The 26,843-nt window shown below is 32.5% G+C and overlaps 1 protein-coding gene and 51 non-coding genes across 52 annotated transcripts in view; 1 reads left to right on the top strand and 51 right to left on the bottom strand.

The window, feature by feature from the left end:
* The first annotated feature begins 168 nt into the window (after positions 1-168).
* Positions 169-2,836, top strand: LOC113383664 (biotin--protein ligase-like). The gene is made up of 5 exons (XM_026621916.1): positions 169-214; positions 497-663; positions 740-916; positions 2,566-2,717; positions 2,785-2,836. The coding sequence occupies exons 1-5, from the start codon at positions 169-171 to the stop codon at positions 2,834-2,836; spliced, it is 594 nt and encodes a 197-aa protein (XP_026477701.1).
* A 7,202-nt stretch (positions 2,837-10,038) lies between these two features.
* On the bottom strand, positions 10,039-10,145 carry LOC113383852. The gene has a single exon (XR_003367812.1). It is a non-coding gene; the product is annotated as a U6 spliceosomal RNA (small nuclear RNA).
* Positions 10,146-10,172: 27 nt separating this feature from the next.
* Positions 10,173-10,279, bottom strand: LOC113383892. The gene has a single exon (XR_003367850.1). It is a non-coding gene; the product is annotated as a U6 spliceosomal RNA (small nuclear RNA).
* A 189-nt stretch (positions 10,280-10,468) lies between these two features.
* Positions 10,469-10,577, bottom strand: LOC113383921. Its single transcript, XR_003367877.1, has one exon. It is a non-coding gene; the product is annotated as a U6 spliceosomal RNA (small nuclear RNA).
* Positions 10,578-10,766: 189 nt separating this feature from the next.
* Positions 10,767-10,873, bottom strand: LOC113383919. Its single transcript, XR_003367875.1, has one exon. It is a non-coding gene; the product is annotated as a U6 spliceosomal RNA (small nuclear RNA).
* Positions 10,874-11,064: 191 nt separating this feature from the next.
* LOC113383891 lies at positions 11,065-11,171 on the bottom strand. Its single transcript, XR_003367849.1, has one exon. It is a non-coding gene; the product is annotated as a U6 spliceosomal RNA (small nuclear RNA).
* Positions 11,172-11,355: 184 nt separating this feature from the next.
* LOC113383906 lies at positions 11,356-11,462 on the bottom strand. Its single transcript, XR_003367863.1, has one exon. It is a non-coding gene; the product is annotated as a U6 spliceosomal RNA (small nuclear RNA).
* Positions 11,463-11,651: 189 nt separating this feature from the next.
* LOC113383909 lies at positions 11,652-11,758 on the bottom strand. The gene has a single exon (XR_003367866.1). It is a non-coding gene; the product is annotated as a U6 spliceosomal RNA (small nuclear RNA).
* Positions 11,759-11,949: 191 nt separating this feature from the next.
* Positions 11,950-12,056, bottom strand: LOC113383889. Its single transcript, XR_003367847.1, has one exon. It is a non-coding gene; the product is annotated as a U6 spliceosomal RNA (small nuclear RNA).
* A 146-nt stretch (positions 12,057-12,202) lies between these two features.
* Positions 12,203-12,309, bottom strand: LOC113383905. Its single transcript, XR_003367862.1, has one exon. It is a non-coding gene; the product is annotated as a U6 spliceosomal RNA (small nuclear RNA).
* A 189-nt stretch (positions 12,310-12,498) lies between these two features.
* Positions 12,499-12,605, bottom strand: LOC113383888. Its single transcript, XR_003367846.1, has one exon. It is a non-coding gene; the product is annotated as a U6 spliceosomal RNA (small nuclear RNA).
* Positions 12,606-12,794: 189 nt separating this feature from the next.
* On the bottom strand, positions 12,795-12,901 carry LOC113383887. The gene has a single exon (XR_003367845.1). It is a non-coding gene; the product is annotated as a U6 spliceosomal RNA (small nuclear RNA).
* Positions 12,902-13,858: 957 nt separating this feature from the next.
* Positions 13,859-13,965, bottom strand: LOC113383851. The gene has a single exon (XR_003367811.1). It is a non-coding gene; the product is annotated as a U6 spliceosomal RNA (small nuclear RNA).
* Positions 13,966-14,154: 189 nt separating this feature from the next.
* Positions 14,155-14,261, bottom strand: LOC113383886. Its single transcript, XR_003367844.1, has one exon. It is a non-coding gene; the product is annotated as a U6 spliceosomal RNA (small nuclear RNA).
* A 191-nt stretch (positions 14,262-14,452) lies between these two features.
* LOC113383931 lies at positions 14,453-14,559 on the bottom strand. The gene has a single exon (XR_003367886.1). It is a non-coding gene; the product is annotated as a U6 spliceosomal RNA (small nuclear RNA).
* Positions 14,560-14,748: 189 nt separating this feature from the next.
* Positions 14,749-14,855, bottom strand: LOC113383885. The gene has a single exon (XR_003367843.1). It is a non-coding gene; the product is annotated as a U6 spliceosomal RNA (small nuclear RNA).
* A 189-nt stretch (positions 14,856-15,044) lies between these two features.
* LOC113383930 lies at positions 15,045-15,151 on the bottom strand. Its single transcript, XR_003367885.1, has one exon. It is a non-coding gene; the product is annotated as a U6 spliceosomal RNA (small nuclear RNA).
* Positions 15,152-15,333: 182 nt separating this feature from the next.
* On the bottom strand, positions 15,334-15,440 carry LOC113383904. Its single transcript, XR_003367861.1, has one exon. It is a non-coding gene; the product is annotated as a U6 spliceosomal RNA (small nuclear RNA).
* A 189-nt stretch (positions 15,441-15,629) lies between these two features.
* LOC113383917 lies at positions 15,630-15,736 on the bottom strand. The gene has a single exon (XR_003367873.1). It is a non-coding gene; the product is annotated as a U6 spliceosomal RNA (small nuclear RNA).
* A 191-nt stretch (positions 15,737-15,927) lies between these two features.
* LOC113383850 lies at positions 15,928-16,034 on the bottom strand. The gene has a single exon (XR_003367810.1). It is a non-coding gene; the product is annotated as a U6 spliceosomal RNA (small nuclear RNA).
* A 189-nt stretch (positions 16,035-16,223) lies between these two features.
* Positions 16,224-16,330, bottom strand: LOC113383920. The gene has a single exon (XR_003367876.1). It is a non-coding gene; the product is annotated as a U6 spliceosomal RNA (small nuclear RNA).
* A 2,023-nt stretch (positions 16,331-18,353) lies between these two features.
* LOC113383915 lies at positions 18,354-18,460 on the bottom strand. The gene has a single exon (XR_003367871.1). It is a non-coding gene; the product is annotated as a U6 spliceosomal RNA (small nuclear RNA).
* A 189-nt stretch (positions 18,461-18,649) lies between these two features.
* LOC113383910 lies at positions 18,650-18,756 on the bottom strand. The gene has a single exon (XR_003367867.1). It is a non-coding gene; the product is annotated as a U6 spliceosomal RNA (small nuclear RNA).
* A 189-nt stretch (positions 18,757-18,945) lies between these two features.
* On the bottom strand, positions 18,946-19,052 carry LOC113383838. Its single transcript, XR_003367799.1, has one exon. It is a non-coding gene; the product is annotated as a U6 spliceosomal RNA (small nuclear RNA).
* Positions 19,053-19,240: 188 nt separating this feature from the next.
* On the bottom strand, positions 19,241-19,347 carry LOC113383884. The gene has a single exon (XR_003367842.1). It is a non-coding gene; the product is annotated as a U6 spliceosomal RNA (small nuclear RNA).
* Positions 19,348-19,535: 188 nt separating this feature from the next.
* On the bottom strand, positions 19,536-19,642 carry LOC113383883. Its single transcript, XR_003367841.1, has one exon. It is a non-coding gene; the product is annotated as a U6 spliceosomal RNA (small nuclear RNA).
* Positions 19,643-19,832: 190 nt separating this feature from the next.
* LOC113383933 lies at positions 19,833-19,939 on the bottom strand. The gene has a single exon (XR_003367888.1). It is a non-coding gene; the product is annotated as a U6 spliceosomal RNA (small nuclear RNA).
* Positions 19,940-19,965: 26 nt separating this feature from the next.
* On the bottom strand, positions 19,966-20,072 carry LOC113383882. Its single transcript, XR_003367840.1, has one exon. It is a non-coding gene; the product is annotated as a U6 spliceosomal RNA (small nuclear RNA).
* A 193-nt stretch (positions 20,073-20,265) lies between these two features.
* LOC113383849 lies at positions 20,266-20,372 on the bottom strand. Its single transcript, XR_003367809.1, has one exon. It is a non-coding gene; the product is annotated as a U6 spliceosomal RNA (small nuclear RNA).
* Positions 20,373-20,560: 188 nt separating this feature from the next.
* LOC113383881 lies at positions 20,561-20,667 on the bottom strand. Its single transcript, XR_003367839.1, has one exon. It is a non-coding gene; the product is annotated as a U6 spliceosomal RNA (small nuclear RNA).
* Positions 20,668-20,856: 189 nt separating this feature from the next.
* Positions 20,857-20,963, bottom strand: LOC113383880. The gene has a single exon (XR_003367838.1). It is a non-coding gene; the product is annotated as a U6 spliceosomal RNA (small nuclear RNA).
* A 188-nt stretch (positions 20,964-21,151) lies between these two features.
* LOC113383877 lies at positions 21,152-21,258 on the bottom strand. The gene has a single exon (XR_003367836.1). It is a non-coding gene; the product is annotated as a U6 spliceosomal RNA (small nuclear RNA).
* Positions 21,259-21,449: 191 nt separating this feature from the next.
* On the bottom strand, positions 21,450-21,555 carry LOC113383922. The gene has a single exon (XR_003367878.1). It is a non-coding gene; the product is annotated as a U6 spliceosomal RNA (small nuclear RNA).
* Positions 21,556-21,745: 190 nt separating this feature from the next.
* LOC113383876 lies at positions 21,746-21,852 on the bottom strand. The gene has a single exon (XR_003367835.1). It is a non-coding gene; the product is annotated as a U6 spliceosomal RNA (small nuclear RNA).
* A 190-nt stretch (positions 21,853-22,042) lies between these two features.
* Positions 22,043-22,148, bottom strand: LOC113383932. The gene has a single exon (XR_003367887.1). It is a non-coding gene; the product is annotated as a U6 spliceosomal RNA (small nuclear RNA).
* Positions 22,149-22,337: 189 nt separating this feature from the next.
* LOC113383875 lies at positions 22,338-22,444 on the bottom strand. Its single transcript, XR_003367834.1, has one exon. It is a non-coding gene; the product is annotated as a U6 spliceosomal RNA (small nuclear RNA).
* A 190-nt stretch (positions 22,445-22,634) lies between these two features.
* LOC113383874 lies at positions 22,635-22,741 on the bottom strand. Its single transcript, XR_003367833.1, has one exon. It is a non-coding gene; the product is annotated as a U6 spliceosomal RNA (small nuclear RNA).
* Positions 22,742-22,931: 190 nt separating this feature from the next.
* LOC113383873 lies at positions 22,932-23,038 on the bottom strand. Its single transcript, XR_003367832.1, has one exon. It is a non-coding gene; the product is annotated as a U6 spliceosomal RNA (small nuclear RNA).
* Positions 23,039-23,227: 189 nt separating this feature from the next.
* Positions 23,228-23,334, bottom strand: LOC113383872. The gene has a single exon (XR_003367831.1). It is a non-coding gene; the product is annotated as a U6 spliceosomal RNA (small nuclear RNA).
* A 190-nt stretch (positions 23,335-23,524) lies between these two features.
* LOC113383923 lies at positions 23,525-23,630 on the bottom strand. Its single transcript, XR_003367879.1, has one exon. It is a non-coding gene; the product is annotated as a U6 spliceosomal RNA (small nuclear RNA).
* A 28-nt stretch (positions 23,631-23,658) lies between these two features.
* LOC113383871 lies at positions 23,659-23,765 on the bottom strand. The gene has a single exon (XR_003367830.1). It is a non-coding gene; the product is annotated as a U6 spliceosomal RNA (small nuclear RNA).
* A 191-nt stretch (positions 23,766-23,956) lies between these two features.
* LOC113383848 lies at positions 23,957-24,063 on the bottom strand. The gene has a single exon (XR_003367808.1). It is a non-coding gene; the product is annotated as a U6 spliceosomal RNA (small nuclear RNA).
* Positions 24,064-24,247: 184 nt separating this feature from the next.
* On the bottom strand, positions 24,248-24,354 carry LOC113383846. The gene has a single exon (XR_003367807.1). It is a non-coding gene; the product is annotated as a U6 spliceosomal RNA (small nuclear RNA).
* Positions 24,355-24,543: 189 nt separating this feature from the next.
* On the bottom strand, positions 24,544-24,650 carry LOC113383913. The gene has a single exon (XR_003367869.1). It is a non-coding gene; the product is annotated as a U6 spliceosomal RNA (small nuclear RNA).
* A 186-nt stretch (positions 24,651-24,836) lies between these two features.
* On the bottom strand, positions 24,837-24,943 carry LOC113383903. Its single transcript, XR_003367860.1, has one exon. It is a non-coding gene; the product is annotated as a U6 spliceosomal RNA (small nuclear RNA).
* A 190-nt stretch (positions 24,944-25,133) lies between these two features.
* Positions 25,134-25,240, bottom strand: LOC113383870. The gene has a single exon (XR_003367829.1). It is a non-coding gene; the product is annotated as a U6 spliceosomal RNA (small nuclear RNA).
* A 27-nt stretch (positions 25,241-25,267) lies between these two features.
* On the bottom strand, positions 25,268-25,374 carry LOC113383869. Its single transcript, XR_003367828.1, has one exon. It is a non-coding gene; the product is annotated as a U6 spliceosomal RNA (small nuclear RNA).
* A 196-nt stretch (positions 25,375-25,570) lies between these two features.
* LOC113383845 lies at positions 25,571-25,677 on the bottom strand. The gene has a single exon (XR_003367806.1). It is a non-coding gene; the product is annotated as a U6 spliceosomal RNA (small nuclear RNA).
* Positions 25,678-25,860: 183 nt separating this feature from the next.
* Positions 25,861-25,967, bottom strand: LOC113383901. The gene has a single exon (XR_003367858.1). It is a non-coding gene; the product is annotated as a U6 spliceosomal RNA (small nuclear RNA).
* Positions 25,968-26,157: 190 nt separating this feature from the next.
* On the bottom strand, positions 26,158-26,264 carry LOC113383929. The gene has a single exon (XR_003367884.1). It is a non-coding gene; the product is annotated as a U6 spliceosomal RNA (small nuclear RNA).
* A 182-nt stretch (positions 26,265-26,446) lies between these two features.
* LOC113383900 lies at positions 26,447-26,553 on the bottom strand. Its single transcript, XR_003367857.1, has one exon. It is a non-coding gene; the product is annotated as a U6 spliceosomal RNA (small nuclear RNA).
* A 191-nt stretch (positions 26,554-26,744) lies between these two features.
* LOC113383918 overlaps positions 26,745-26,843 on the bottom strand; it is a 107-nt gene continuing 8 nt past the window's right edge. Inside the window, exon 1 of the small nuclear RNA XR_003367874.1 lies at positions 26,745-26,843. This exon is cut by the window's right edge and continues 8 nt beyond it. This is a non-coding gene — a small nuclear RNA (U6 spliceosomal RNA).

Here is a 26,843-nt window from a genome sequence, read left to right as displayed (position 1 = left end):
CCGATCAGAGTACATTCCTGTCCAGATAATTTTAGTACAATTGAATACTTGGTGTAACTAACTTATATTTATATTTTTATAAATGTTTAATTAGAGTAATTATTAATTTATTTTTGGCAGAATTTGAAGTCTGAACATGTGGGGCGGTTGGTTATCTATTCATCAGTCATGACTAGTTCTCAGGACGTTTTATCTGGTGTAAAACTTCAACATGGTATTGTAGTTATACCAAGATTCCAAACTAAGGTATTGAATTTATATTAACAAAAATAGTTTTGTGAAAAATGTTTTATATATTTAAGTTGTAAATATAAACACATGATTTCTTTCAATGTCAGCCTTCCAATTTTTTGAGGTATGTAAACTTTATTTTTATAATCTAAGTATTATTAGTTTAAAACCTTTCTTAAATTCCACTTTCAATTGAATGGCTATAATTGATAATCGATCTAGTTTGTTTAGTTTAAAAACATTTTTTTTTTTTTATATTACATAGGGTTCGGGCGCTCCGCCAATCAATGGTTATCTCCCGATGGTTGTGCTATGTTTTCAGTTCAACTACATGTGCCATCTGATTCACCACTAGGGCAACGAGCACCAGTAGTTCAGCATTTGGTGGCTACTGCCGTAGTATCAGCCGTTTTATCACAGCCTGGATATGAGGTAAAGGAAATTGATGAATTGTTTTCATCCTATAAATTGAACTTCTCATTCTATCAATTGTTCATATCATTTATAGGACCTCGATATTGGCCTGAAATGGCCAAATGACATATATGCTCATGGTGCAGTAAAAATTGGTGGCCTTGTTGTAACCAGCACTTTAGATTCAGACATCACTGTTTGTAATGTGGGTTGTGGAGTAAATTTGGATAATAGTGATCCAACTACTTGTATAAATGATGTTATTAAAAAGGTTTGTAATAAACAAATTACATAATGTTTTAAAGAAATGTTTTACAGTGGTACTCCGATATGCGGGTTTAATTCGTTCCGTACCACGCTCGTATGTCGAATCGGCCGTATCTCTAAGCAATTTTTCTTTTATAATATATTGAAATGCCATTAATTCGTTTCGGCATTGCATCCACAAATTTTTAGAGCTCAGGAGTTATTCAGGAATTACTCCTTAGCAAGAGCTATACCTTTTATCAACTCCTTCTGTTTAAATGTCTATGATGTTCTATGCTCGTACATTCTTGGCATCTTCATATTTTTCAACAATTTCATGCTTTAATTCAAAAGACATTGTAGTATATAATATTTTGTAAATGTACAAAAAGCAAAAAACGCAAATCAATATATCTAATTTACAATCACTATTAATGTATAGTCAAAATTTCAAACTTTAAAATAATTCTCAATATATTCTCATGTGTAAATCGTTATTACATAATTAATATTAATGTATAATTGAAACTATAATTTCAAGTATACTTATTATAAAATAATTTACTATTATGAAACATCCAAAATATTTCTATTATAGGAAAATCTTTATTACAACTGACGGAATTTTTCATATTTTTATGAAATATATTTCGCCATTAACATTTTTCTGGATAACTCTTTTTTGCTTGTTTAACTAATTTGCTCGTATATCGAAGCAACGAATCGCATACTTAGATATACTTAGATATTATTCTATTTATTCCAAAGAAAATACAAACTAGTGGAAAATTGCTGGAACTTTCGCAATTGCTGGAAATAAATTTTTTAAGCTTTAATTTTTTTTCTATTTTTTGAAATTATTTGAAAAAATCGTCTAAAAATCGAAATTGAAATTTTTTGCATTTTTCTGTGTTTTGAAGGTTTCTGAACATTTTGGCATACCTGAGAAAAAATGGAGTGTGTGTGTGAACATTCAATTCCTATTGATAGGGAGATGTGCTGATTAGTTTTGGCAAAGGCAGGTCCAGCCGTTACGGAGATACGGAGCAAAGCGTGCGGAAAATAGAAATCGAGTTTTTGAGAGAACGGAGCATTCAATTTGAATGATCCAAAAAACATTTAATATATATGACGAGGAGAAATGGTGATTAGTTTTTGGCAAAGGCAGGTCCAGTCGTTTCGGAGATACCGAGGACAATATGCAAAAAATGAGTTTTTGAGAGATCAGCATTCGATTTGAACTTTCTGCTTGTGTTAACGAAATGTTTGCTTTTAGTTTCTGCTTGTGTTAACGAAATGTTTGCTTTTAGTTTTTTTATTTATATTATTCAGTTTGTATAATTTTCATAAATTAAACAATGTTTTCATTTTAAATTTGATTGGTTAAGCTTTGTTTATTTACTTTTTTATAAACATATATAAGTTACAGTATTTATAATAATTATTATAATTATTATTTTAATCGATTAATCGATTTGATTTAATTTTCCTTGAATATTTCATTACGGTACGGGAAGTTCCAGCAATTTGCCTTAAGGCACGATGCCATACACCACTAGTTTCTTTGCAATTACTACAATAACTTACCCTACAGGAAATTAATTATGGTTTAAATCAACATAGTGTTATTAATAAATTATAGTAAATATGTATTAATTATCTATTATATTTTAGCATAATGCTGATAATGGAACTGATCTTCAAACTCTTAGTTATGAGAAGTTTTTGGCCTTAGTTTTCTCCGAGGTAGAAAATATTTTTAAAATTGTACAAGCTGGAGATATTGACTATCTTTATGACCTGTATTATAAGTATTGGTTGCACAAGTGAGTAAATGAAACTATTGTTATTGTTAATTAAATCCTAAACATTATATAATATTTTAACTTTTAGCAATGCCAAGATTGTTGTAATGGACGAAAGTATCGATGATTTCGGTTTCTGATTTCGCTGCTGGTTCAGTATCCTAACAGAAAATTGATATCTGTTCATCCTGATGGGAACTCATTTGATATGCTTAGAGGTTTAATTGTTCCAAAAATATTTTAATTCCTATGCCAGAATATGATGGTGCATAATAATTTAAATAAGGTTTCTGGTACTTTTTTCACATGAATACTGACCAGAGTAGCGCATTATAATTGTGTTTAGAGATTAGATTATTTACATGGAGCACCTCTTAATCACATTCAACTTTGTGTATATGTTAATTTATACAAATTTATATTGTCTGATGCAGTTCTATCATGTGAGAATGTAAATCATTTTTATTTAAAAAGTTATTTAAAATATTTATTATGGTACTCCTCATAATTTACCATTATGATACAGACTCTTATTTAAAATATAAAGTCAATAAGCTGTGTGTGATATTTGACAAAGTAAAAAAATATTAATAATAATTATATTGTGTAATTTAAATTACATTCACTGAAAAATATCTATTAATTTTGTTTTGAAGATATGGTCACACCAGCTAGTCTTTGATACAATTTATTTACCAAATTTTAATATAGATTTATAAATACATAGAAAATAATTCAAGCTACTTAATGATAATCTTTCGAATATAAATCATTACGATTTAAAACATTCCATATAAATGTAGTTTTTTAGCTATTGTTTTTCTGTGATAAATTCCCAAAAAGAGGACATGACATTATAGTTTGAACAAGCTGATTTTATTTATAAAATATAATTTATTGTATATGGATGTGTGATTGTGTTAGGTATTGCATGGGTGAATTTTGTTTTTAAATATGTATATTTTCAAAACAGTTTGTGGTAAAATATTTAATTTAGGAAATATTGTTATTTCATGAATACGCCAACTGAAGTAAATCAAATATAAAGGCACTTTGTTTAGATATTTAAATATTTAAAACGTTTGTTAAATATATACATTTGTTATCTAAATGGCCTGCAATATTACTGATATTGCCTGTTCAAATCTCTAAATTCTAGTAATATATGTCACCATTACATGTGCATTTATTCAATGATTGTTTTATGAAGCTCTTTACAGCTTCGCTTATAGTTGAAATATTTTAGCCTAATATTATTAATGATATTATCACATTAGAAATACTGTTGAAAATATTTGTCTGTATAAAAATGTAATGTTGAAGTTTTAAATTTGTCAATATACCAGCTCTGCAGATGAATAATATATGAATGTTCAAATAATACAAAAATAGTTATTAATTCTTGACATTATTGAATTCTAAAATTTTGGAACATTAACCCTCTTTATGTACGAATACTATAATTTGCATAACACAGTAGTTTTTGGGGCGGTAACTACTGTGTTATATGGAGGTCTCCTGATTTCAAAAACTTGTTTAAAGTGCAAATGAATTTCGAATGGCTTGCCTATAAATATTTGACTAAAGCCTCGGTCTTGAGAGTTTTTTTTTAATGAAATAGTTAACAGGCACTTTTTTTAACTAATATTTGCCATAATGTTTGTTTGAAATTATTATTATGATAATCAACAACATATAGTTTTGTAATTCCTGAAATTTTTGATGAATAAATGTATATGACGATATAAAGATCATGTTAAGATGTTGGTTTGTAATGGGTTCTGAACTACTGAACCGATTTTAAATTTTATTGGCTCACCGTGCATGTATATCCAACTTAGATTATAGGCAGTATTAAAAATTTCTGTTCACATTCAAAATATTAAAATTTTAGAAACATCATTATACTGGCTTCTAAGACAGTTCTAATTTACCAGGTAGTAATAAAACTAATATGGACTTATGCATAGAATTGTGGGATTGTGCGAGCAAATCCAACATAGTGTTAATGGAACGTGCTCAATCGAAAATATTAAGTCAGATTACTGATGCTCTGTGGTTTGTTGGCAATAAGACTTTACACGATGATCTTCATATTGAATTTATAAACAGAATTATACAAATCAACAGTGTCAAAAATTTTCATAAACAAGAACATCATTCAAATTCTATACTCATTCGAGACACCAACTTCAAGAAGACTGAAGAAGAAGCTGCCCAAGATAATATGGAGGGCCTTTAGAACTACCAAAACTTAACATGGACAGAATAGTAGAATCACTTATTGAAGTGATTCTCTAACTATCATATAATATTTATAAGATTAATTTATATGTGTGTTTATATTTATATGTAAAAGTGTGTGTATGTGTGCGAGTAAATTACATAAGCCAAATAGCTCATAAAATTGTCCTATATTCTGATTGATATTGAAAATAAAATTAATATTAAAACTAAAAAAAAAGATTTATATTTTATTTGCTTACCAAGTTAATTCAAATGCGATAACATCATCAAACTACGTATCACAATTTAAAAGTGAAATATAACACTTATTATAACCGAAACAATTCATATTAATATAATAAATATTATATTATAATGAATAATGAAAAAATTGGATAGTTAAAAAAATCTATTACTTTTGTCTTATTCAAAAAGGAAAAATTATATCCAACTTAGGTTATAAAGAATAGTAAAAATCACACTTTATATTCAAAATATAAAATTTATAAAAATGTCAATTAATTAATTAATTAATAACAATATTAATATTATCAGTTTATTGTCAGTTTAAAACAAAACACTATGAAATGACAGTCGTCAATGTTTACGGAAACGCGAAATTTTATATTTGTCATAAATCATAGAAAATTGAAAGTTCAAAATGTCAAATATTTTTGGAAAATTCTAAAGAAACGAATATATTTGAATGTAACTGTAATAATAAAGGTATAATAAAATAAAAATTGAACAAATGTTAATACCAAATATTATATTTACAATATTAAATTATTATTAAATGTCAAATGACATTGACAATTGACACTCAGAAATTTGACACTAAAACAAATAAAATGAAAAATAAATAGTAGCTAAGATAATATAATCGAAAAATTAACGTAGAAATTACTCTTAAGAGTACATTACATTAATCATCATAAATTTGAAAAAATTAAATAAAATGTGATAATAATAATTAAATTCTATTGGTCTTGTCAGGTTACAAAAGAGATGTGTTTCCACAAACAAACAAAATTCGAATGGTCAAATAATTTTGAAATTCATAGAAACTGCATGTAAACAAAAAGATATTTTATGACAATTTAATACATAAAGTAATAAAATTTATAAAATTAGTCAAATAATTTGTATTCGATATAATTTTATTATATATTTTATTGACGTCAAATTTTTTGACATTCAATAATTTAAAATGATTAAAAAACAATTGAAAGTGTGAAGGTGCCAAACAATCGTAAATTTATGGAAAAGAACTAAAATAGTAATTACTATTATTTTACACCCAGGCAAGGACTTCGATCAAATAGCATTGTCAATACAACTAAATCCTCAAAAAACACGTACAAAACAATAACAGTCCTCTAAACAATTTAGGCAAAGTAGTCAACGAATATTGCGGAGGTTTGATTTATTTCGATACTCTTCAAAATGTTTTCGAGACCAACAAAACGAAAAAATTAATACTTTAAAGTGCAACTACACAATAAAATAATATGTGCAATTAATTATTAGATTATGTTACCAAAATATTGTGTGAAATATGTTACCAAATTCAATATTAGTAGATTTTTAAGTCATAAAATTATTAGTGTAATATTATAAATTTACTGTAGTAGTGCAATATTATAAATGTACTATACATAGCCGATTGTCGTATAAATAAATAAATATGTTAAGAACTGATTTAAGAAAAAATGTGACTCCAAATAGTCAGTACATAGTTTCGACAACCTATTAAAAGTTATTCATGTTTATTTGTGTGTTTTGCTGTTTGTGATGTTAAAAAATATATATTTTACCACTGTGCACATACTCATACCATGGAGTAATAATGTTTTCATCTGTGATATTAGGATACAAAATTGTAAGTGTTTTTTATTATTATATTATTGTTTTTCTATGAAATTTCTTAAATATTATTTATTTAGTTTTAATTTTTATAGTTAAATTGATTGTCACTGAATGAAGGCTAAGATGCTAGCCGAAACGTATGGATTTTAAATAAATCACTAAAAACTCTCATACTATTTTTATTAATGTGACGTTCGACTTTTAAACTCTAATAATATATATATATATATATATATATATATACTAGCTGACCCGACAGACGTTGTTCTGTACCTACGTCTACAATTTTTCAATATTTTATACTAATATTTACTGCTTAGTTAAAAATAATAATTACTGTTTTTGAATTACTATTTACACCAATATATTACGATCAACAAAATTATTGCTCTGTAAATTTTTTTACTGTGCTCCAATTTACTTGATATTTGGAAATAGGCCTAATCTTTATCTTAATTTCAATGTTTTTTAACAATTTGCACTCCGTCACCATCCACAGCATTAATGGATTATTACTCTTTTAATTCTGATTTTATCAGAACTTGTAATACACTATTTAAAGGTGATTAAATGAGCTACAATTTCTCTATCATTAATTTTACCGTAACTTCTCTTATTGTAAAACGGCGAAGGGGGTTAAACGGCTCAAAAGACCTCTGGTTGGACAGCTCCTTAATTAATCATACATCTATCAATTTTGTGTGTGTAACGAAAAAATAATAAACAATAATAATTAGTCAGAAAAATACCTCGACTTTTCTTATATATATACTTTTATACGTATCTTTCAGAGGTATTATGTGAGAAATTGGTTGTTTTTTTTAAAAATGTTTTTTTTTCATGAAATCATGAGTTTTTTAAGAATCATTTGTACTAAAGTTGTGGTATTTTCTAGAATCCATCAAGATCTCTTAAACCAAGTTAATTCTAGATTGAATACGATTATTTTTAATTTTGGTGAATATGGCACTCAAAGTATTTGATTTAAATGAAAAAAAAAAACATTGCATGCGTCCTTTATCTGCATGATAGCTCACTCATTTTCACGCAGAAGTACTCATTTTAAAGCTTATTTTGAGCACTAAAAAACCAATTTTCATATCTAGCCTAATAATGTTCTTAAAACACTATAAAATAACGATTTATTAAGATTTTAATTGATATAATTCTGTTCATTACATGATTTCGTTTAAAATGTATATTTTTGAAGGTGTTAGCACAAATGATGAAAACGCAAAAAAGAAACAAATATTCAGTAGCCAGTAACTTGAAAAGTATTTCCTTTTTGAAAAACATTATTAAATATTTTTCTCGTATAATTAGTTCTTTTATCGATACCCAACGTTATTTTGAAAAAAAAGTAAAATTACACCACTGAAAAGAAATGTCATCCACCCGAGAAGTGGTAAAGGAGTCTAAATTGTTTTCACTTCTGAAGAGTAAGATGAACCTAGTTCCAAAATTCCAAACGAATTGGAAAATAGTAAAAATTTCAGACCCAAAGCGCTCCATTGAGTAAATATTCCGTACCCAATGACAAACATATGAATTTTTGACACAATGAAACTTTTAAATAATTTTTTGTATTGTGACTTAGTATAGTAAGGCAAAACGACTGCAATTTAATATTTTGAGCGCAATCACTTATGGCTCCTTTGCACGAATTCATACGGCAAATCAGTTCGCAAAGTGCGCAAACAAAATTATTGCAAGCAAAAGCAATCTACGCGCAGTTGAGAACACGATTCGCCGTGCGCGTCAGACGCATGCCCAGACTGCATCACTTGTTACATGAATGTTATATTATTTGCATCTTATTAACTTCCCGTAGGGTAAGTTATAGTAATCGCAAAAAAATCGAAAATGAAAATTTTTATATATCTTTACGTTTCAGAGGTTTCTGAACATTTTGACATACCTTAGAAAAAATGGATGTATGTGTGTGTGTGTGTATGTACGTGTGTGTATGTATGTGCGGATACAAATTTTCGTCGACGATTTCGGGAACACGGATCAACCGATTTGAATAATTCAAAAAACATTCGATTCGTATTGATAAGGAGACGTGCTGATTAGTTTTTGGCGGAGACAGGTCTAGCCGTTCCGAAGATACGGGGCAAAAAGTGCCGAAAACGGTAACTCAGTTTTTAGGAGAACGGAGCGTCCGATTTAAATAATTCAAAAGCATTTCACTTGTATTGACAAGATGAAGAATCGATAAAATTTTCATGAAGGTAGGTCTAGCGGTTTCGGAAATATGGAGGAAGAAGTAAAAAAATGAGCCATTTGGCGGTCAAAATGATCATTAGACATATGCACATTAATTATCAGATATTTTATAGAGATTTTAACAATAAGTATACATTTTGTTAACATTCCTATGGGTTCCGTACCAATGCTGATGCGTTAGACAGCGACGCGGCGCTTACACGCTTTATATTGTGTCCCTATGCAGTTAAAGCAGTACGATTGCTTTGAAAAAAAGTTCAGATCTTCCACAATATGTCAAAATAAAGAAAAAAATTTTTTTTTTCAAAAAAAAAAAAATTAAAAAAAAAATATTTTTTTAAAAAAAATTTTTTTTCAAAAAAAAGTAATTTTTTGTCCAATTTATAGTTTCTCAAAAATATGGTACGGGAAGTTCCAGCAATTTGCCTTAAGGCACGATGCCTTAATTGCCTTAAGACAGAATTCCACTTACAGCTAGTATTAATTTAATTTTTGGCACATCTCAGCTGCTTTTCGGCATTAATAATGTAGACATTACATTTTCCTTATTCATAATTATGAATTTATTATATTCTAATATTGCCTTAGCCTATAAGTGAATAGAAATGTTTGGCAAATGACAGTCCTCAATTGTTTTTAATGTCAAACTAAGCCTCAAATATTTTCAAGGGCAAACAATGATAAGCGGTTTTTTGTAATTTTTTCTATTTATTTCTACAATTTAACTATATTTCTATGAATCAAAACATTCTAAAAAATTTCCCGAACAAACTTCAGGAAGATTCATGAAAATCCGAATTATAGTTTAGGAGGAAATATGAAACTTACATTGTTACAGAAGAATTTTATATATAAGATATATTCTAGAAATTTGCTTTAAGGCACGATGCCATGCGTCCCACTAGTTCATATTTTTATGGGTTCTGTACCAATGTTTGATCAATTAACATTCAATGTTTCAACTTATTATTATGTTTTGCTTGTTGAATAATATTAAATAAATTAAAAATTCAAAAAAAAAAATGTGGAACGCTTCACGATTTTGCGTGTCATCCTTGCGCAGGGGCCATGCTAATCTTCTCTGTATCGTTCCAATTTTAGTATATGTTCTGCCGAAGCAAGAACACTTCTGAAATAAATTAAAAATTCAAAAAAAATGTGGAACGCTTCACGATTTTGCGTGTCATCCTTGCGCAGGGGCCATGCTAATCTTCTCTGTATCGTTCCAATTTTAGTATATGTTCTGCCGAAGCAAGAACACTTCTGAATGTTCCAAAATTGTATTTATACTTAAACAATCGGGCTATACGCCACAACGCGAGTTAGTCGCTAAGGGTTGAAGCGCCACCTGTTATGCTTTGAATCATGGTGACTCTTTAACATTCAATCTTACAACTTATTATTATGTTTTGCTTGTTGTGTAATATTAAATAAATTAAAAATTCAAAAAAAATGTGGAACACGCTTCACGATTTTGCGTGTCATCCTTGCGCAGGGGCCATGCTAATCTTCTCTGTATCGTTCCAATTTTAGTATATGTTCTGCCGAAGCAAGAACACTTCTGAATGTTCCAAAATTATATTTATACTTAAACAACCGGGTCATACGCCACAACGCGAGTTAGTCGCTAAGGGTTGAAGCGCCACCTGTTATGCTTTGAATCATGGTGACTCTTTAACATTCAATCTTACAACTTATTATTATGTTTTGCTTGTCGTATAATATTAAATAAATTAAAAATTCAAAAAAAATGTGGAACGCTGCACGATTTTGCGTGTCATCCTTGCGCAGGGGCCATGCTAATCTTCTCTGTATCGTTCCAATTTTAGTATATGTTCTGCCGAAGCAAGAACACTTCTGAATGTTCCAAAATTGTATTTATACTTAAACAACCGGGTCATACGCCACAACGCGAGTTAGTCGCTAAGGGTTGAAGCGCCACCTGTTATGCTTTGAATCATGGTGACTCTTTAACATTCAATCTTACAACTTATTATTATGGTTTGTTTGTTGTATAATATTAAATGAATTAAAAATTCAAAAAAAAAATGTGGAACGCTTCACGATTTTGCGTGTCATCCTTGCGCAGGGGCCATGCTAATCTTCTCTGTATCGTTCCAATTTTAGTATATGTTCTGCCGAAGCAAGAACACTTCTGAATGTTCCAAAATTGTATTTATATTTAAACAACCAGGCTATACGCCACAACGCGAGTTAGTCGCTAAGGGTTGAAGCGCCACCTGTTATGCTTTGAATCATGGTGACTCTTTAACATTCAATCTTACAACTCATTATTATGTTTTGCTTGTTGAATAATACTAAATAAATTAAAAAAAAAAACGTGGAACGCTTCACGATTTTGCGTGTCATCCTTGCGCAGGGGCCATGCTAATCTTCTCTGTATCGTTCCAATTTTAGTATATGTTCTGCCGAAGCAAGAACACTTCTGAATGTTCCAAAATTGTATTTATACTTAAACAACCGGGCTATACGCCACAACGCGAGTTAGTCGCTAAGGGTTGAAGCGCCACCTGTTATGCTTTGAATCATGGTGACTCTTTAACATTCAATCTTACAACTTATTATTATGTTTTGCTTGTTGTATAATATTAAATAAATTAAAAATTAAAAAAAAATGTGGAACGCTTCACGATTTTGCGTGTCATCCTTGCGCAGGGGCCATGCTAATCTTCTCTGTATCGTTCCAATTTTAGTACATGTTCTGCCGAAGCAAGAACACTTCTGAATGTTCCAAAATTGTATTTATACTTAAACAACCGGGTCATACGCCACAACGCGAGTTAGTCGCTAAGGGTTGAAGCGCCACATGTTATGCTTTGAATCATGGTGACTCTTTAACATTCAATCTTACAACTTATTATTATGTTTTGCTTGTTGTATAATATTAAATGAATTAAAAATTCAAAAAAAAAATGTGGAACGCTTCACGATTTTGCGTGTCATCCTTGCGCAGGGGCCATGCTAATCTTCTCTGTATCGTTCCAATTTTAGTATATGTTCTGCCGAAGCAAGAACATTTCTGAATGTTCCAAAATTGTATTTATACTTAAACAACCGGGCTATACGCCACAACGCGAGTTAGTCGCTAAGGGTTGAAGCGCCACCTGTTATGCTTTGAATCATGGTGACTCTTTAACATTCAATCTTACAAATTAAAAAAAAAAAACGTGGAACGCTTCACGATTTTGCGTGTCATCCTTGCGCAGGGGCCATGCTAATCTTCTCTGTATCGTTCCAATTTTAGTATATGTTCTGCCGAAGCAAGAACACTTCTGAATGTTCCAAAACTGTATTTATACTTAAACAACCGGGCTATACGCCACAACGCGAGTTAGTCGCTAAGGGTTGAAGCGCCACCTGTTATGCTTTGAATCATGGTGACTCTTCAACATTCAATCTTACAACTTATTATTATGTTTTGCTTGTTGTATAATATTAAATAAATTAAAAATTCAAAAAAAATGTGGAACGCTTCACGATTTTGCGTGTCATCCTTGCGCAGGGGCCATGCTAATCTTCTCTGTATCGTTCCAATTTTAGTATATGTTCTGCCGAAGCAAGAACACTTCTGAATCTTCCAAAATTGTATTTATACTTAAACAACCGGGCTATACGCCACAACGCGAGTTAGTCGCTAAGGGTTGAAGCGCCACCTGTTATGCTTTGAATCATGGTGACTCTTTAACATTCAATCTTACAACTTATTATTATGTTTTGCTTGTTGTATAATATTAAATAAATTAAAAATTCAAAAAAAATGTGGAACGCTTCACGATTTTGCGTGTCATCCTTGCGCAGGGGCCATGCTAATCTTCTCTGTATCGTTCCAATTTTAGTATATGTTCTGCCGAAGCAAGAACACTTCTGAATGTTCCAAAATTGTATTTATACTTAAACAACCAAATAGTAGCTAAGATAATATAATCGAAAAATTAACGTAGAAATTACTCTTAAGAGTACATTACATTAATCATCATAAATTTGAAAAAATTAAATAAAATGTGATAATAATAATTAAATTCTATTGGTCTTGTCAGGTTACAAAAGAGATGTGTTTCCACAAACAAACAAAATTCGAATGGTCAAATAATTTTGAAATTCATAGAAACTGCATGTAAATAAAAAGATATTTTATGACAATTTAATACATAAAGTAATAAAATTTATAAAATTAGTCAAATAATTTGTATTCGATATAATTTTATTATATATTTTATTGACGTCAAATTTTTTGACATTCAATAATTTAAAATGATTAAAAAACAATTGAAAGTGTGAAGGTGCCAAACAATCGTAAATTTATGGAAAAGAACTAAAATAGTAATTACTATTATTTTACACCCAGGCAAGGACTTCGATCAAATAGCATTGTCAATACAACTAAATCCTCAAAAAACACGTACAAAACAATAACAGTCCTCTAAACAATTTAGGCAAAGTAGTCAACGAATATTGCGGAGGTTTGATTTATTTCGATACTCTTCAAAATGTTTTCGAGACCAACAAAAACGAAAAAATTATTACTTTAAAGTGCAACTACACAATAAAATAATATGTGCAATTAATTATTAGATTATGTTACCAAAATATTGTGTGAAATATGTTACCAAATTCAATATTAGTAGATTTTTAAGTCATAAAATTATTAGTGTAATATTATAAATTTACTGTAGTAGTGCAATATTATAAATGTACTATACATAGCCGATTGTCGTATAAATAAATAAATATGTTAAGAACTGATTTAAGAAAAAATGTGACTCCAAATAGTCAGTACATAGTTTCGACAACCTATTAAAAGTTATTCATTCAAAAAAAAAAATGTGGAACGCTTCACGATTTTGCGTGTCATCCTTGCGCAGGGGCCATGCTAATCTTCTCTGTATCGTTCCAATTTTAGTATATGTTCTGCCGAAGCAAGAACACTTCTGAATGTTCCAAAATTGTATTTATACTTAAACAACCGGGCTATACGCCACAACGCGAGTTAGTCGCTAAGGGTTGAAGCGCCACATGTTATGCTTTGAATCATGGTGACTCTTTAACATTCAATCTTACAACTTATTATTATGTTTTGCTTGTTGTATAATATTAAATAAATTAAAAATTCAAAAAAAATGTGGAACGCTTCACGATTTTGCGTGTCATCCTTGCGCAGGGGCCATGCTAATCTTCTCTGTATCGTTCCAATTTTAGTATATGTTCTGCCGAAGCAAGAACACTTCTGAATGTTCCAAAATTGTATTTATACTTAAACAACCGGGCTATACGCCACAACGCGAGTTAGTCGCTAAGGGTTGAAGCGCCACCTGTTATGCTTTGAATCATGGTGACTCTTTAACATTCAATCTTACAACTTATTATTATGTTATGCTTGTTGTATAATATTAAATAAATTAAAAATTCAAAAAAAAAATGTGGAACGCTTCACGATTTTGCGTGTCATCCTTGCGCACGGGGCATGCTAATCTTCTCTGTATCGTTCCAATTTTAGTATATGTTCTGCCGAAGCAAGAACAGTTCTGAATGTTCCAAAATTGTATTTATACTTAAACAACCGGGCTATACGCCACAACGCGAGTTAGTCGCTAAGGGTTGAAGCGCCACCTGTTATGCTTTGAATCATGGTGACTCTTTAACATTCAATCTTACAACTTATTATTATGTTTTGCTTGTTGTATAATATTAAATAAATTAAAAAATCAAAAAAAATGTGGAACGCTTCACGATTTTGCGTGTCATCCTTGCGCAGGGGCCATGCTAATCTTCTCTGTATCGTTCCAATTTTAGTATATGTTCTGCCGAAGCAAGAACACTTCTGAATGTTCCAAAATTGTATTTATACTTAAACAACCGGGCTATACGCCACAACGCGAACTAGTCGCTAAGGGTTGAAGCGCCACCTGTTATGCTTTGAATCATGGTGACTCTTTAACATTCAATCTTACAACTTATTATTATGTTTTGCTTGTTGTATAATATTAAATAAATTAAAAATTCAAAAAAAATTGGGAACGCTTCACGATTTTGGGTGTCATCCTTGCGCCGGGGCCATGCTAATCTTCTCTGTATCGTTCCAATTTTAGTATATGTTCTGCCGAAGCAAGAACACTTCTGAATGTTCCAAAATTGTATTTATACTTAAACAACCGGGCTATACGCCACAACGCGAGTTAGTCGCTAAGGGTTGAAGCGCCACCTGTTATGCTTTAAATCATGGTGACTCTTTAACATTCAATCTTACAACTGATTATTATGTTTTGCTTGTTGTATAATATTAAATAAATTAAAAAAAAACGTGGAACGCTTCACGATTTTGCGTGTCATCCTTGCGCAGGGGCCATGCTAATCTTCTCTGTATCGTTCCAATTTTAGTATATGTTCTGCCGAAGCAAGAACACTTCTGAATGTTCCAAAATTGTATTTATACTTAAACAACCGGGCTATACGCCACAACGCGAGTTAGTCGCTAAGGGTTGAAGCGCCACCTGTTATGCTTTGAATCATGGTGACTCTTTAACATTCAATCTTACAACTTATTATTATGTTTTGCTTGTTGTATAATATTAAATAAATTAAAAATTCAAAAAAAATGTGGAACGCTTCACGATTTTGCGTGTCATCCTTGCTCAGGGGCCATGCTAATCTTCTCTGTATCGTTCCAATTTTAGTATATGTTCTGCCGAAGCAAGAACACTTCTGAATGTTCCAAAATTGTATTTATACTTAAACAACCGGGCTATACGCCACAACGCGAGTTAGTCGCTAAGGGTTGAAGCGCCACCTGTTATGCTTTGAATCATGGTGACTCTTTAACATTCAATCTTACAACTTATTATTATGTTATGCTTGTTGTATAATATTAAATAAATTAAAAATTCAAAAAAAAAATGTGGAACGCTTCACGATTTTGCGTGTCATCCTTGCGCAGGGGCCATGCTAATCTTCTCTGTATCGTTCCAATTTTAGTATATGTTCTGCCGAAGCAAGAACACTTCTGAATGTTCCAAAATTGTATTTATACTTAAACAACCGGGCTATACGCCACAACGCGAGTTAGTCGCTAAGGGTTGAAGCGCTACCTGTTATGCTTTGAATCATGGTGACTCTTTAAAATTCAATCTTACAACTTATTATTATGTTTTGCTTGTTGTATAATATTAAATAAATTAAGAATTCAAAAAAAAAGTGGAACGCTTTACGATTTTGCGTGTCATCCTTGCGCAGGGGCTATGCTAATCTTCTCTGTATCGTTCCAATTTTAGTATATGTTCTGCCGAAGCAAGAACACTTCTGAATGTTCCAAAATTGTATTTATACTTAAACAACCGGGCTATACGCCACAACGCGAGTTAGTCGCTAAGGGTTGAAGCGCCGCCTGTTATGCTTTGAATCATGGTGACTCTTTAAAATTCAATCTTACAACTTATTATTATGTTTTGCTTGTTGTATAATATTAAATAAATTAAAAATTCAACTAGCTGTAAGTGGAATTCTGTCTTAAGGCAATTAAGGCATCGTGCCTTGAGGCAAATTGCTGGAACTTCCCGTACCAAAAATTATTATTTTTTTAAAAACGATTAACATTTTTGAAAAAATTTTACTTCGAAAAAATAAGATTTTTTAGAAATTTTAAATTGGACAAAAAATTACTTTTTTTGAAAATAAATTTTTTTTAAAAAAAAAAAATTTAAACAATTTTTTTTATAAAAATTTTTTTTTGGAAAAAATGTTATCTTCATTTTGATATATTTTGGAAGATCTGAACTTTTTTTCAAAGCTATCGTACTGCTTTAACTGCATAGAGACAAAATATAAAGCGCGTAAGCGCCGCGTCGCTGTCTAACAGAAAAACAATGGTACGGAACCCATAGGAATGTAAACAAAACTTATACTTATTGTAAAAATCTCAATAAAATATCTGATAATTTGATATGCATATGTCTAATGTCTAATGATTATTGTTGACCGCCAAATGTTTTTTTTTTAGTTTTTTTTACTAGATCTCCGAAACCGCTAGTCCTATCTTCATGAAAATTTGATCAAATCTTCATCTTGTTAATACAAGTAAAATATTTTTTGAACTATACAAATCGAACGTTCCGTTCTCTTAAAAACTAAGTTACCGTTTTTGACCCTTTTTGCCCCATATCTTCGGAACGGCTAGAATGTTTTTTGAATTATTCAAATTGCTTTATCCGTGTTCCCGAAATCGTCGACGAAAATTTGTATCCGAACACACACACATGCACGCACACACACACACACATACATCAATTTTCTCCATGCCAACATATTCAGAAACTCTGAAACGTGAAGATATATAAAAATTTTCATTTTCGATTTTTTTGCGATTACTTACCCTATGGAAAGTTAATTATAAATAAATCAATTTATGATCTCCAGAACATTAACAATCGTCATTTCATTTCGAATCAAATTCCAAAAAAAAAAATAGTTGCCAAATTTACACAAAATTGAAAAAGTGCTCCCGCATAGTCACAGTCTAAACGCATTTGCAAATAATTCTGTGCGACATTTTCACTTATACTGTGCTCAGTTTGGCGGCATTTTCACATTTTTCAATAATTTTCACAAAATTGGAAAAGTGCTCCAGTACACAAACAGTCTAAACGCACTTGCGTAAACATTTCTACCAGAGTGGCGCTTAGACTGTGCTTAGCTTGGGTGATTTTTTGAATTTTTAGTCCAAAATTACAAAAAAAAAATTTTGAAAAAAAATTAGAAACAAAAAATTTTTTTTTCCAAAATCAATTGTTTTGTTGAAAAAAGCAGAAAGTTCTTTGAATCATTTAAATCGGACGCTTAGTTCTCTCAAAAACAGCCATTTTTTTTTAATTTAGCTCTGTAACTCCGAAACCTCTGGGCCTACCTTTGCCAAAAACTAATCAGCACATCTCCCTATCAATAGGAATCGAATGTTTTTTAAACCATTCAAATCGGTTGATCCGTTCTCTCAAAAATTCGCTTTCTATTTTTTGCACTCTTTGCTCCATATCTCCGTAACGGCTGGACCTACCTTTGCCAAAAACTAATCAGCACATCTCCCTATCAATAGGAATCGAATGTTTTTTAAACCATTCAAATCGGTTGATCCGTGCGCCCGAAAACGTGGACGAAAAAACGCGGACATACAAAACACACACACACACACACACACACACACACACACACATCCATTTTTTCTGAGGTATGCCAAAATGTTCAGAAACCTTCAAAACGTCGAGAAATGTAAAAATTTTTGATTTCGATTTTTGGACGATTACTATAACTTACCCTACGGGAAGTTAAAAAAATGTGGAACGCTTCACGATTTTGCGTGTCATCCTTGCGCAGGGGCCATGCTAATCCTCTCTGTATCGTTCCAATTTTAGTATATGTTCTGCCGAAGCAAGAACACTTCTGAATGTTCCAAAATTGTATTTATACTTAAACAATCGGGCTATACGCCACAACGCGAGTTAGTCGCTAAGGGTTGAAGCGCCACCTGTTATGCTTTGAATCATGGTGACTCTTTAACATTCAATTTTACAACTTATTATTATGTTTTGCTTGTTGTATAATATTAAATAAATTAAAAATTCAAAAAAAATGTGGAACGCTTCAATATTTTGCGTGTCATCCTTGCGCAGGGGCCATGCTAATCTTCTCTGTATCGTTCCAATTTTAGTATATGTTCTGCCAAAGCAAGAACACTTCTGAATGTTCCAAAATTGTATTTATACTTAAACAACCGGGCTATACGCCACAACGCGAGGTAGTCGCTAAGGGTTGAAGCGCCACCTGTTATGCTTTGAATCATGGTGACTCTTTAACATTCAATCTTGCAACTTATTACTATGTTTTGCTTGTTGTATAATATTAAATAAATTAAAAATTCAAAAAAAATATGGAACGCTTCACGATTTTGCGTGTCATCCTTGCGCAGGGGCCATGCTAATCTTCTCTGTATCGTTCCAATTTTAGTATATGTTCTGCCGAAGCAAGAACACTTCTGAATCTTCCAAAATTGTATTTATACTTAAACAACCGGGCTATACGCCACAACGCGAGTTAGTCGCTAAGGGTTGAAGCGCCACCTGTTATGCTTTGAATCATGGTGACTCTTTAAAATTCAATCTTACAACTTATTATTATGTTTTGCTTGTTGTATAATATTAATAAATTAAAAATTCAAAAAAAATGTGGAACGCTTCACGATTTTGCGTGTCATCCTTGCGCAGGGGCCATGCTAATCTTCTCTGTATCGTTCCAATTTTAGTATATGTTCTGCCGAAGCAAGAACACTTCTGAATGTTCCAAAATTGTATTTATACTTAAACAATCGGGCTATACGCCACAACGCGAGTTAGTCGCTAAGGGTTGAAGCGCCACCTGTTATGCTTTGAATCATGGTGACTCTTTAACATTCAATCTTACAACTTATTATTATGTTTGCTTGTTGTATAATATTAAATAAATTAAAAATTCAAAAAAAATGTGGAACGCTTCACGATTTTGCGTGTCATCCTTGCGCAGGGGCCATGCTAATCTTCTCTGTATCGTTCCAATTTTAGTATATGTTCTGCCGAAGCAAGAACACTTCTGAATGTTCCAAATTGTATTTATACTTAAACAACCGGGCTATACGCCACAACGCGAGTTAGTCGCTAAGGTTGTTGAAGCGCCACCTGTTATGCTTTGAATCATGGTGACTCTTTAACATTCAATCTTACAACTTATTATTATGTTTTGCTTGTTGTATATATTAAATAAATTAAAAATTCAAAAAAAAATGTGGAACGCTTCACGATTTTGCGTGTCATCCTTGCGCAGGGGCCATGCTAATCTTCTCTGTATCGTTCCCAATTTTAGTAATGTTCTGCCGAAGCAAGAACACTTCTGAAATAAATTAAAAATTCAAAAAAATGTGGAACGCTTCACGATTTTGCGTGTCATCCTTGCGCAGGGGCCATGCTAATCTTCTCTGTATCGTTCCAATTTTAGTATATGTTCTGCCGAAGCAAGAACACTTCTGAATGTTCCAAAATTGTATTTATACTTAAACAACCGGGCTATACGCCACAACGCGAGTTAGTCGCTAAGGGTTGAAGCGCCACCTGTTATGCTTTGAATCATGGTGACTCTTTAACATTCAATCTTACAACTTATTATTATGTTTTGCTTGTTGTATAATATTAAATAAATTAAAAATTCAAAAAAAAAAAATGTGGAACGCTTCACGATTTTGCGTGTCATCCTTGCGCAGGGGCCATGCTAATCTTCTCTGTATCGTTCCAATTTTAGTATATGTTCTGCCGAAGCAAGAACACTTCTGAATGTTCCAAAATTGTATTTATACTTAAACAACCGGGCTATACGCCACAACGCGAGTTAGTCGCTAAGGGTTGAAGCGCCACCTGTTATGCTTTGAATCATGGTGACTCTTTAACATTCAATCTTACAACTTATTATTATGTTTTGCTTGTTGTATAATATTAAATAAATTAAATTAAAAAAAAAATGTGGAACGCTTCACGATTTTGCGTGTCATCCTTGCGCAGGGGCCATGCTAATCTTCTCTGTATCGTTCCAATTTTAGTATATGTTCTGCCGAAGCAAGAACACTTCTGAATGTTCCAAAATTGTATTTATACTTAAACAACCGGGCTATACGCCACAACGCGAGTTAGTCGCTAAGGGTTGAAGCGCCACCTGTTATGCTTTGAATCATGGTGACTCTTTAACATTCAATCTTACAACTTATTATTATGTTTTGCTTGTTGTATAATATTAAATAAATTAAAAATTCAAAAAAAATGTGGAACGCTTCACGATTTTGCGTGTCATCCTTGCGCAGGGGCCATGCTAATCTTCTCTGTATCGTTCCAATTTTAGTATATGTTCTGCCGAAGCAAGAACACTTCTGAATGTTCCAAAATTGTATTTATACTTAAACAACCGGGCTATACGCCACAACGCGAGTTAGTCGCTAAGGGTTGAAGCGCCACCTGTTATGCTTTGAATCATGGTGACTCTTTAACATTCAATCTTACAACTTATTATTATGTTTTGCTTGTTGTATATATTAAATAAATTAAAAATTCAAAAAAAATGTGGAACGCTTCACGATTTTGCGTGTCATCCTTGCGCAGGGGCCATGCTAATCTTCTCTGTATCGTTCCAATTTTAGTATATGTTCTGCCGAAGCAAGAACACTTCTGAATGTTCCAAAATTGTATTTATACTTAAACAACCGGGCTATACGCCACAACGCGAGTTAGTCGCTAAGGGTTGAAGCGCCACCTGTTATGCTTTGAATCATGGTGACTCTTTAACATTCAATCTTACAACTTATTATTATGTTTTGCTTGTTGTATAATATTAAATAAATTAAAAATTCAAAAAAAAAATGTGGAACGCTTCACGATTTTGCGTGTCATCCTTGCGCAGGGGCCATGCTAATCTTCTCTGTATCGTTCCAATTTAGTATATGTTCTGCCGAAGCAAGAACACTTCTGAATGTTCCAAAATTGTATTTATACTTAAACAACCGGGCTATACGCCACAACGCGAGTTAGTCGCTAAGGGTTGAAGCGCCACCTGTTATGCTTTGAATCATGGTGACTCTTTAACATTCAATCTTACAACTTATTATTATGTTTTGCTTGTTGTATAATATTAAATAAATTAAAAATTCAAAAAAAAATGTGGAACGCTTCACGATTTTGCGTGTCATCCTTGCGCAGGGGCCATGCTAATCTTCTCTGTATCGTTCCAATTTTAGTATATGTTCTGCCGAAGCAAGAACACTTCTGAATGTTCCAAAATTGTATTTATACTTAAACAACCGGGCTATACGCCACAACGCGAGTTAGTCGCTAAGGGTTGAAGCGCCACCTGTTATGCTTTGAATCATGGTGACTCTTTAACATTCAATCTTACAACTTATTATTATGTTTTGCTTGTTGTATAATATTAAATAAATTAAAAATTCAAAAAAAAATGTGGAACGCTTCACGATTTTGCGTGTCATCCTTGCGCAGGGGCCATGCTAATCTTCTCTGTATCGTTCCATTTTAGTATATGTTCTGCCGAAGCAAGAACACTTCTGAATGTTCCAAAATTGTATTTATACTTAAACAACGGGCTATACGCCACAACGCGAGTTAGTCGCTAAGGGTTGAAGCGCCACCTGTTATGCTTTGAATCATGGTGACTCTTTAACATTCAATCTTACAACTTATTATTATGTTTTGCTTGTTGTATAATATTAAATAAATTAAAAATTCAAAAAAAAATGTGGAACGCTTCACGATTTTGCGTGTCATCCTTGCGCAGGGGCCATGCTAATCTTCTCTGTATCGTTCCAATTTTAGTATATGTTCTGCCGAAGCAAGAACACTTCTGAATGTTCCAAAATTGTATTTATACTTAAACAACCGGGCTATACGCCACAACGCGAGTTAGTCGCTAAGGGTTGAAGCGCCACCTGTTATGCTTTGAATCATGGTGACTCTTTAACATTCAATCTTACAACTTATTATTATGTTTTGCTTGTTGTATAATATTAAATAAATTAAAAATTCAAAAAAAAATGTGGAACGCTTCACGATTTTGCGTGTCATCCTTGCGCAGGGGCCATGCTAATCTTCTCTGTATCGTTCCAATTTTAGTATATGTTCTGCCGAAGCAAGAACACTTCTGAATGTTCCAAAATTGTATTTATACTTAAACAACCGGGCTATACGCCACAACGCGAGTTAGTCGCTAAGGGTTGAAGCGCCACCTGTTATGCTTTGAATCATGGTGACTCTTTAACATTCAATCTTACAACTTATTATTATGTTTTGCTTGTTGTATAATATTAAATAAATTAAAAATTCAAAAAAAAATGTGGAACGCTTCACGATTTTGCGTGTCATCCTTGCGCAGGGGCCATGCTAATCTTCTCTGTATCGTTCCAATTTTAGTATATGTTCTGCCGAAGCAAGAACACTTCTGAATGTTCCAAAATTGTATTTATACTTAAACAACCGGGCTATACGCCACAACGCGAGTTAGTCGCTAAGGGTTGAAGCGCCACCTGTTATGCTTTGAATCATGGTGACTCTTTAACATTCAATCTTACAACTTATTATTATGTTTTGCTTGTTGTATAATATTAAATAAATTAAAAATTCAAAAAAAATGTGGAACGCTTCACGATTTTGCGTGTCATCCTTGCGCAGGGGCCATGCTAATCTTCTCTGTATCGTTCCAATTTTAGTATATGTTCTGCCGAAGCAAGAACACTTCTGAATGTTCCAAAATTGTATTTATACTTAAACAACCGGGCTATACGCCACAACGCGAGTTAGTCGCTAAGGGTTGAAGCGCCACCTGTTATGCTTTGAATCATGGTGACTCTTTAACATTCAATCTTACAACTTATTATTATGTTTTGCTTGTTGTATAATATTAAATAAATTAAAAATTCAAAAAAAAATGTGGAACGCTTCACGATTTTGCGTGTCATCCTTGCGCAGGGGCCATGCTAATCTTCTCTGTATCGTTCCAATTTAGTATATGTTCTGCCGAAGCAAGAACACTTCTGAAATAAATTAAAAATTCAAAAAAAAATGTGGAACGCTTCACGATTTTGCGTGTCATCCTTGCGCAGGGGCCATGCTAATCTTCTCTGTATCGTTCCAATTTTAGTATATGTTCTGCCGAAGCAAGAACACTTCTGAATGTTCCAAAATTGTATTTATACTTAAACAACCGGGCTATACGCCACAACGCGAGTTAGTCGCTAAGGGTTGAAGCGCCACCTGTTATGCTTTGAATCATGGTGACTCTTTAACATTCAATCTTACAACTTATTATTATGTTATGCTTGTTGTATAATATTAAATAAATTAAAAATTCAAAAAAAAAATGTGGAACGCTTCACGATTTTGCGTGTCATCCTTGCGCAGGGGCCATGCTAATCTTCTCTGTATCGTTCCAATTTTAGTATATGTTCTGCCGAAGCAAGAACACTTCTGAATGTTCCAAAATTGTATTTATACTTAAACAACCGGGCTATACGCCACAACGCGAGTTAGTCGCTAAGGGTTGAAGCGCCACCTGTTATGCTTTGAATCATGGTGACTCTTTAACATTCAATCTTACAACTTATTATTATGTTTTGCTTGTTGTATAATATTAAATAAATTAAAAAAAAAAATGTGGAACGCTTCACGATTTTGCGTGTCATCCTTGCGCAGGGGCCATGCTAATCTTCTCTGTATCGTTCCAATTTTAGTATATGTTCTGCCGAAGCAAGAACACTTCTGAATGTTCCAAAATGGTATTTATACTTAAACAACCGGGCTATACGCCACAACGCGAGTTAGTCGCTAAGGGTTGAAGCGCCACCTGTTATGCTTTGAATCATGGTGACTCTTTAACATTCAATCTTACAACTTATTATTATGTTTTGCTTGTTGTATAATATTAAATAAATTAAAAATTCAAAAAAAAATGGGAACGCTTCACGATTTTGGGTGTCATCCTTGCGCAGGGGCCATGCTAATCTTCTCTGTATCGTTCCAATTTTAGTATATGTTCTGCCGAAGCAAGAACACTTCTGAATGTTCCAAAATTGTATTTATACTTAAACAACCGGGCTATACGCCACAACGCGAGTTAGTCGCTAAGGGTTGAAGCGCCACCTGTTATGCTTTGAATCATGGTGACTCTTTAACATTCAATCTTACAACTTATTATTATGTTTTGCTTGTTGTATAATATTAAATAAATTAAAAAAAAAAAAACGTGGAACGCTTCACGATTTTGCGTGTCATCCTTGCGCAGGGGCCATGCTAATCTTCTCTGTATCGTTCCAATTTTAGTATATGTTCTGCCGAAGCAAGAACACTTCTGAATGTTCCAAAATGGTATTTATACTTAAACAACCGGGCTATACGCCACAACGCGAGTTAGTCGCTAAGGGTTGAAGCGCCACCTGTTATGCTTTGAATCATGGTGACTCTTTAACATTCAATCTTACAACTTATTATTATGTTTGCTTGTTGTATAATATTAAATAAATTAAAAATTCAAAAAAAAAATGTGGAACGCTTCACGATTTTGCGTGTCATCCTTGCGCAGGGGCCATGCTAATCTTCTCTGTATCGTTCCAATTTTAGTATATGTTCTGCCGAAGCAAGAACACTTCTGAAATAAATTAAAAATTCAAAAAAAATGTGGAACGCTTCACGATTTTGCGTGTCATCCTTGCGCAGGGGCCATGCTAATCTTCTCTGTATCGTTCCAATTTTAGTATATGTTCTGCCGAAGCAAGAACACTTCTGAATGTTCCAAAATTGTATTTATACTTAAACAACCGGGCTATACGCCACAACGCGAGTTAGTCGCTAAGGGTTGAAGCGCCACCTGTTATGCTTTGAATCATGGTGACTCTTTAACATTCAATCTTACAACTTATTATTATGTTATGCTTGTTGTATAATATTAAATAAATTAAAAATTCAAAAAAAAAAAAAAATGTGGAACGCTTCACGATTTTGCGTGTCATCCTTGCGCAGGGGCCATGCTAATCTTCTCTGTATCGTTCCAATTTTAGTATATGTTCTGCCGAAGCAAGAACACTTCTGAATGTTCCAAAATTGTATTTATACTTAAACAACCGGGCTATACGCCACAACGCGAGTTAGTCGCTAAGGGTTGAAGCGCCACCTGTTATGCTTTGAATCATGGTGACTCTTTAACATTCAATCTTACAACTTATTATTATGTTTTGCTTGTTGTATAATATTAAATAAATTAAAAAAAAAACGTGGAACGCTTCACGATTTTGCGTGTCATCCTTGCGCAGGGGCCATGCTAATCTTCTCTGTATCGTTCCAATTTTAGTATATGTTCTGCCGAAGCAAGAACACTTCTGAATGTTCCAAAATTGTATTTATACTTAAACAACCGGGCTATACGCCACAACGCGAGTTAGTCGCTAAGGGTTGAAGCGCCACCTGTTATGCTTTGAATCATGGTGACTCTTTAACATTCAATCTTACAACTTATTATTATGTTTTGCTTGTTGTATAATATTAAATAAATTAAAAATTCAAAAAAAAATTGGGAACGCTTCACGATTTTGGGTGTCATCCTTGCGCCGGGGCCATGCTAATCTTCTCTGTATCGTTCCAATTTTAGTATATGTTCTGCCGAAGCAAGAACACTTCTGAATGTTCCAAAATTGTATTTATACTTAAACAACCGGGCTATACGCCACAACGCGAGTTAGTCGCTAAGGGTTGAAGCGCCACCTGTTATGCTTTGAATCATGGTGACTCTTTAACATTCAATCTTACAACTTATTATTATGTTTTGCTTGTTGTATAATATTAAATAAATTAAAAAAAAACGTGGAACGCTTCACGATTTTGCGTGTCATCCTTGCGCAGGGGCCATGCTAATCTTCTCTGTATCGTTCCAATTTTAGTATATGTTCTGCCGAAGCAAGAACACTTCTGAATGTTCCAAAATGGTATTTATACTTAAACAACCGGGCTATACGCCACAACGCGAGTTAGTTGCTAAGGGTTGAAGCGCCACCTGTTATGCTTTGAATCATGGTGACTCTTTAACATTCAATCTTACAACTTATTATTGTTTTGCTTGTTGTATAATATTAAATAAATTAAAAATTCAAAAAAAAAAAACGTGGAACGCTTCACGATTTTGCGTGTCATCCTTGCGCAGGGGCCATGCTAATCTTCTCTGTATCGTTCCAATCTTAGTATATGTTCTGCCGAA

Source organism: Ctenocephalides felis, unplaced genomic scaffold (assembly GCF_003426905.1).
Source record: "Ctenocephalides felis isolate EL2017-DRISC unplaced genomic scaffold, ASM342690v1 CF-g0.4_SCAFFOLD_03570, whole genome shotgun sequence".
Taxonomy (NCBI): Eukaryota; Metazoa; Arthropoda; class Insecta; order Siphonaptera; family Pulicidae; genus Ctenocephalides; species Ctenocephalides felis.
This window is presented reverse-complemented; position numbering and strand designations above follow the sequence as displayed.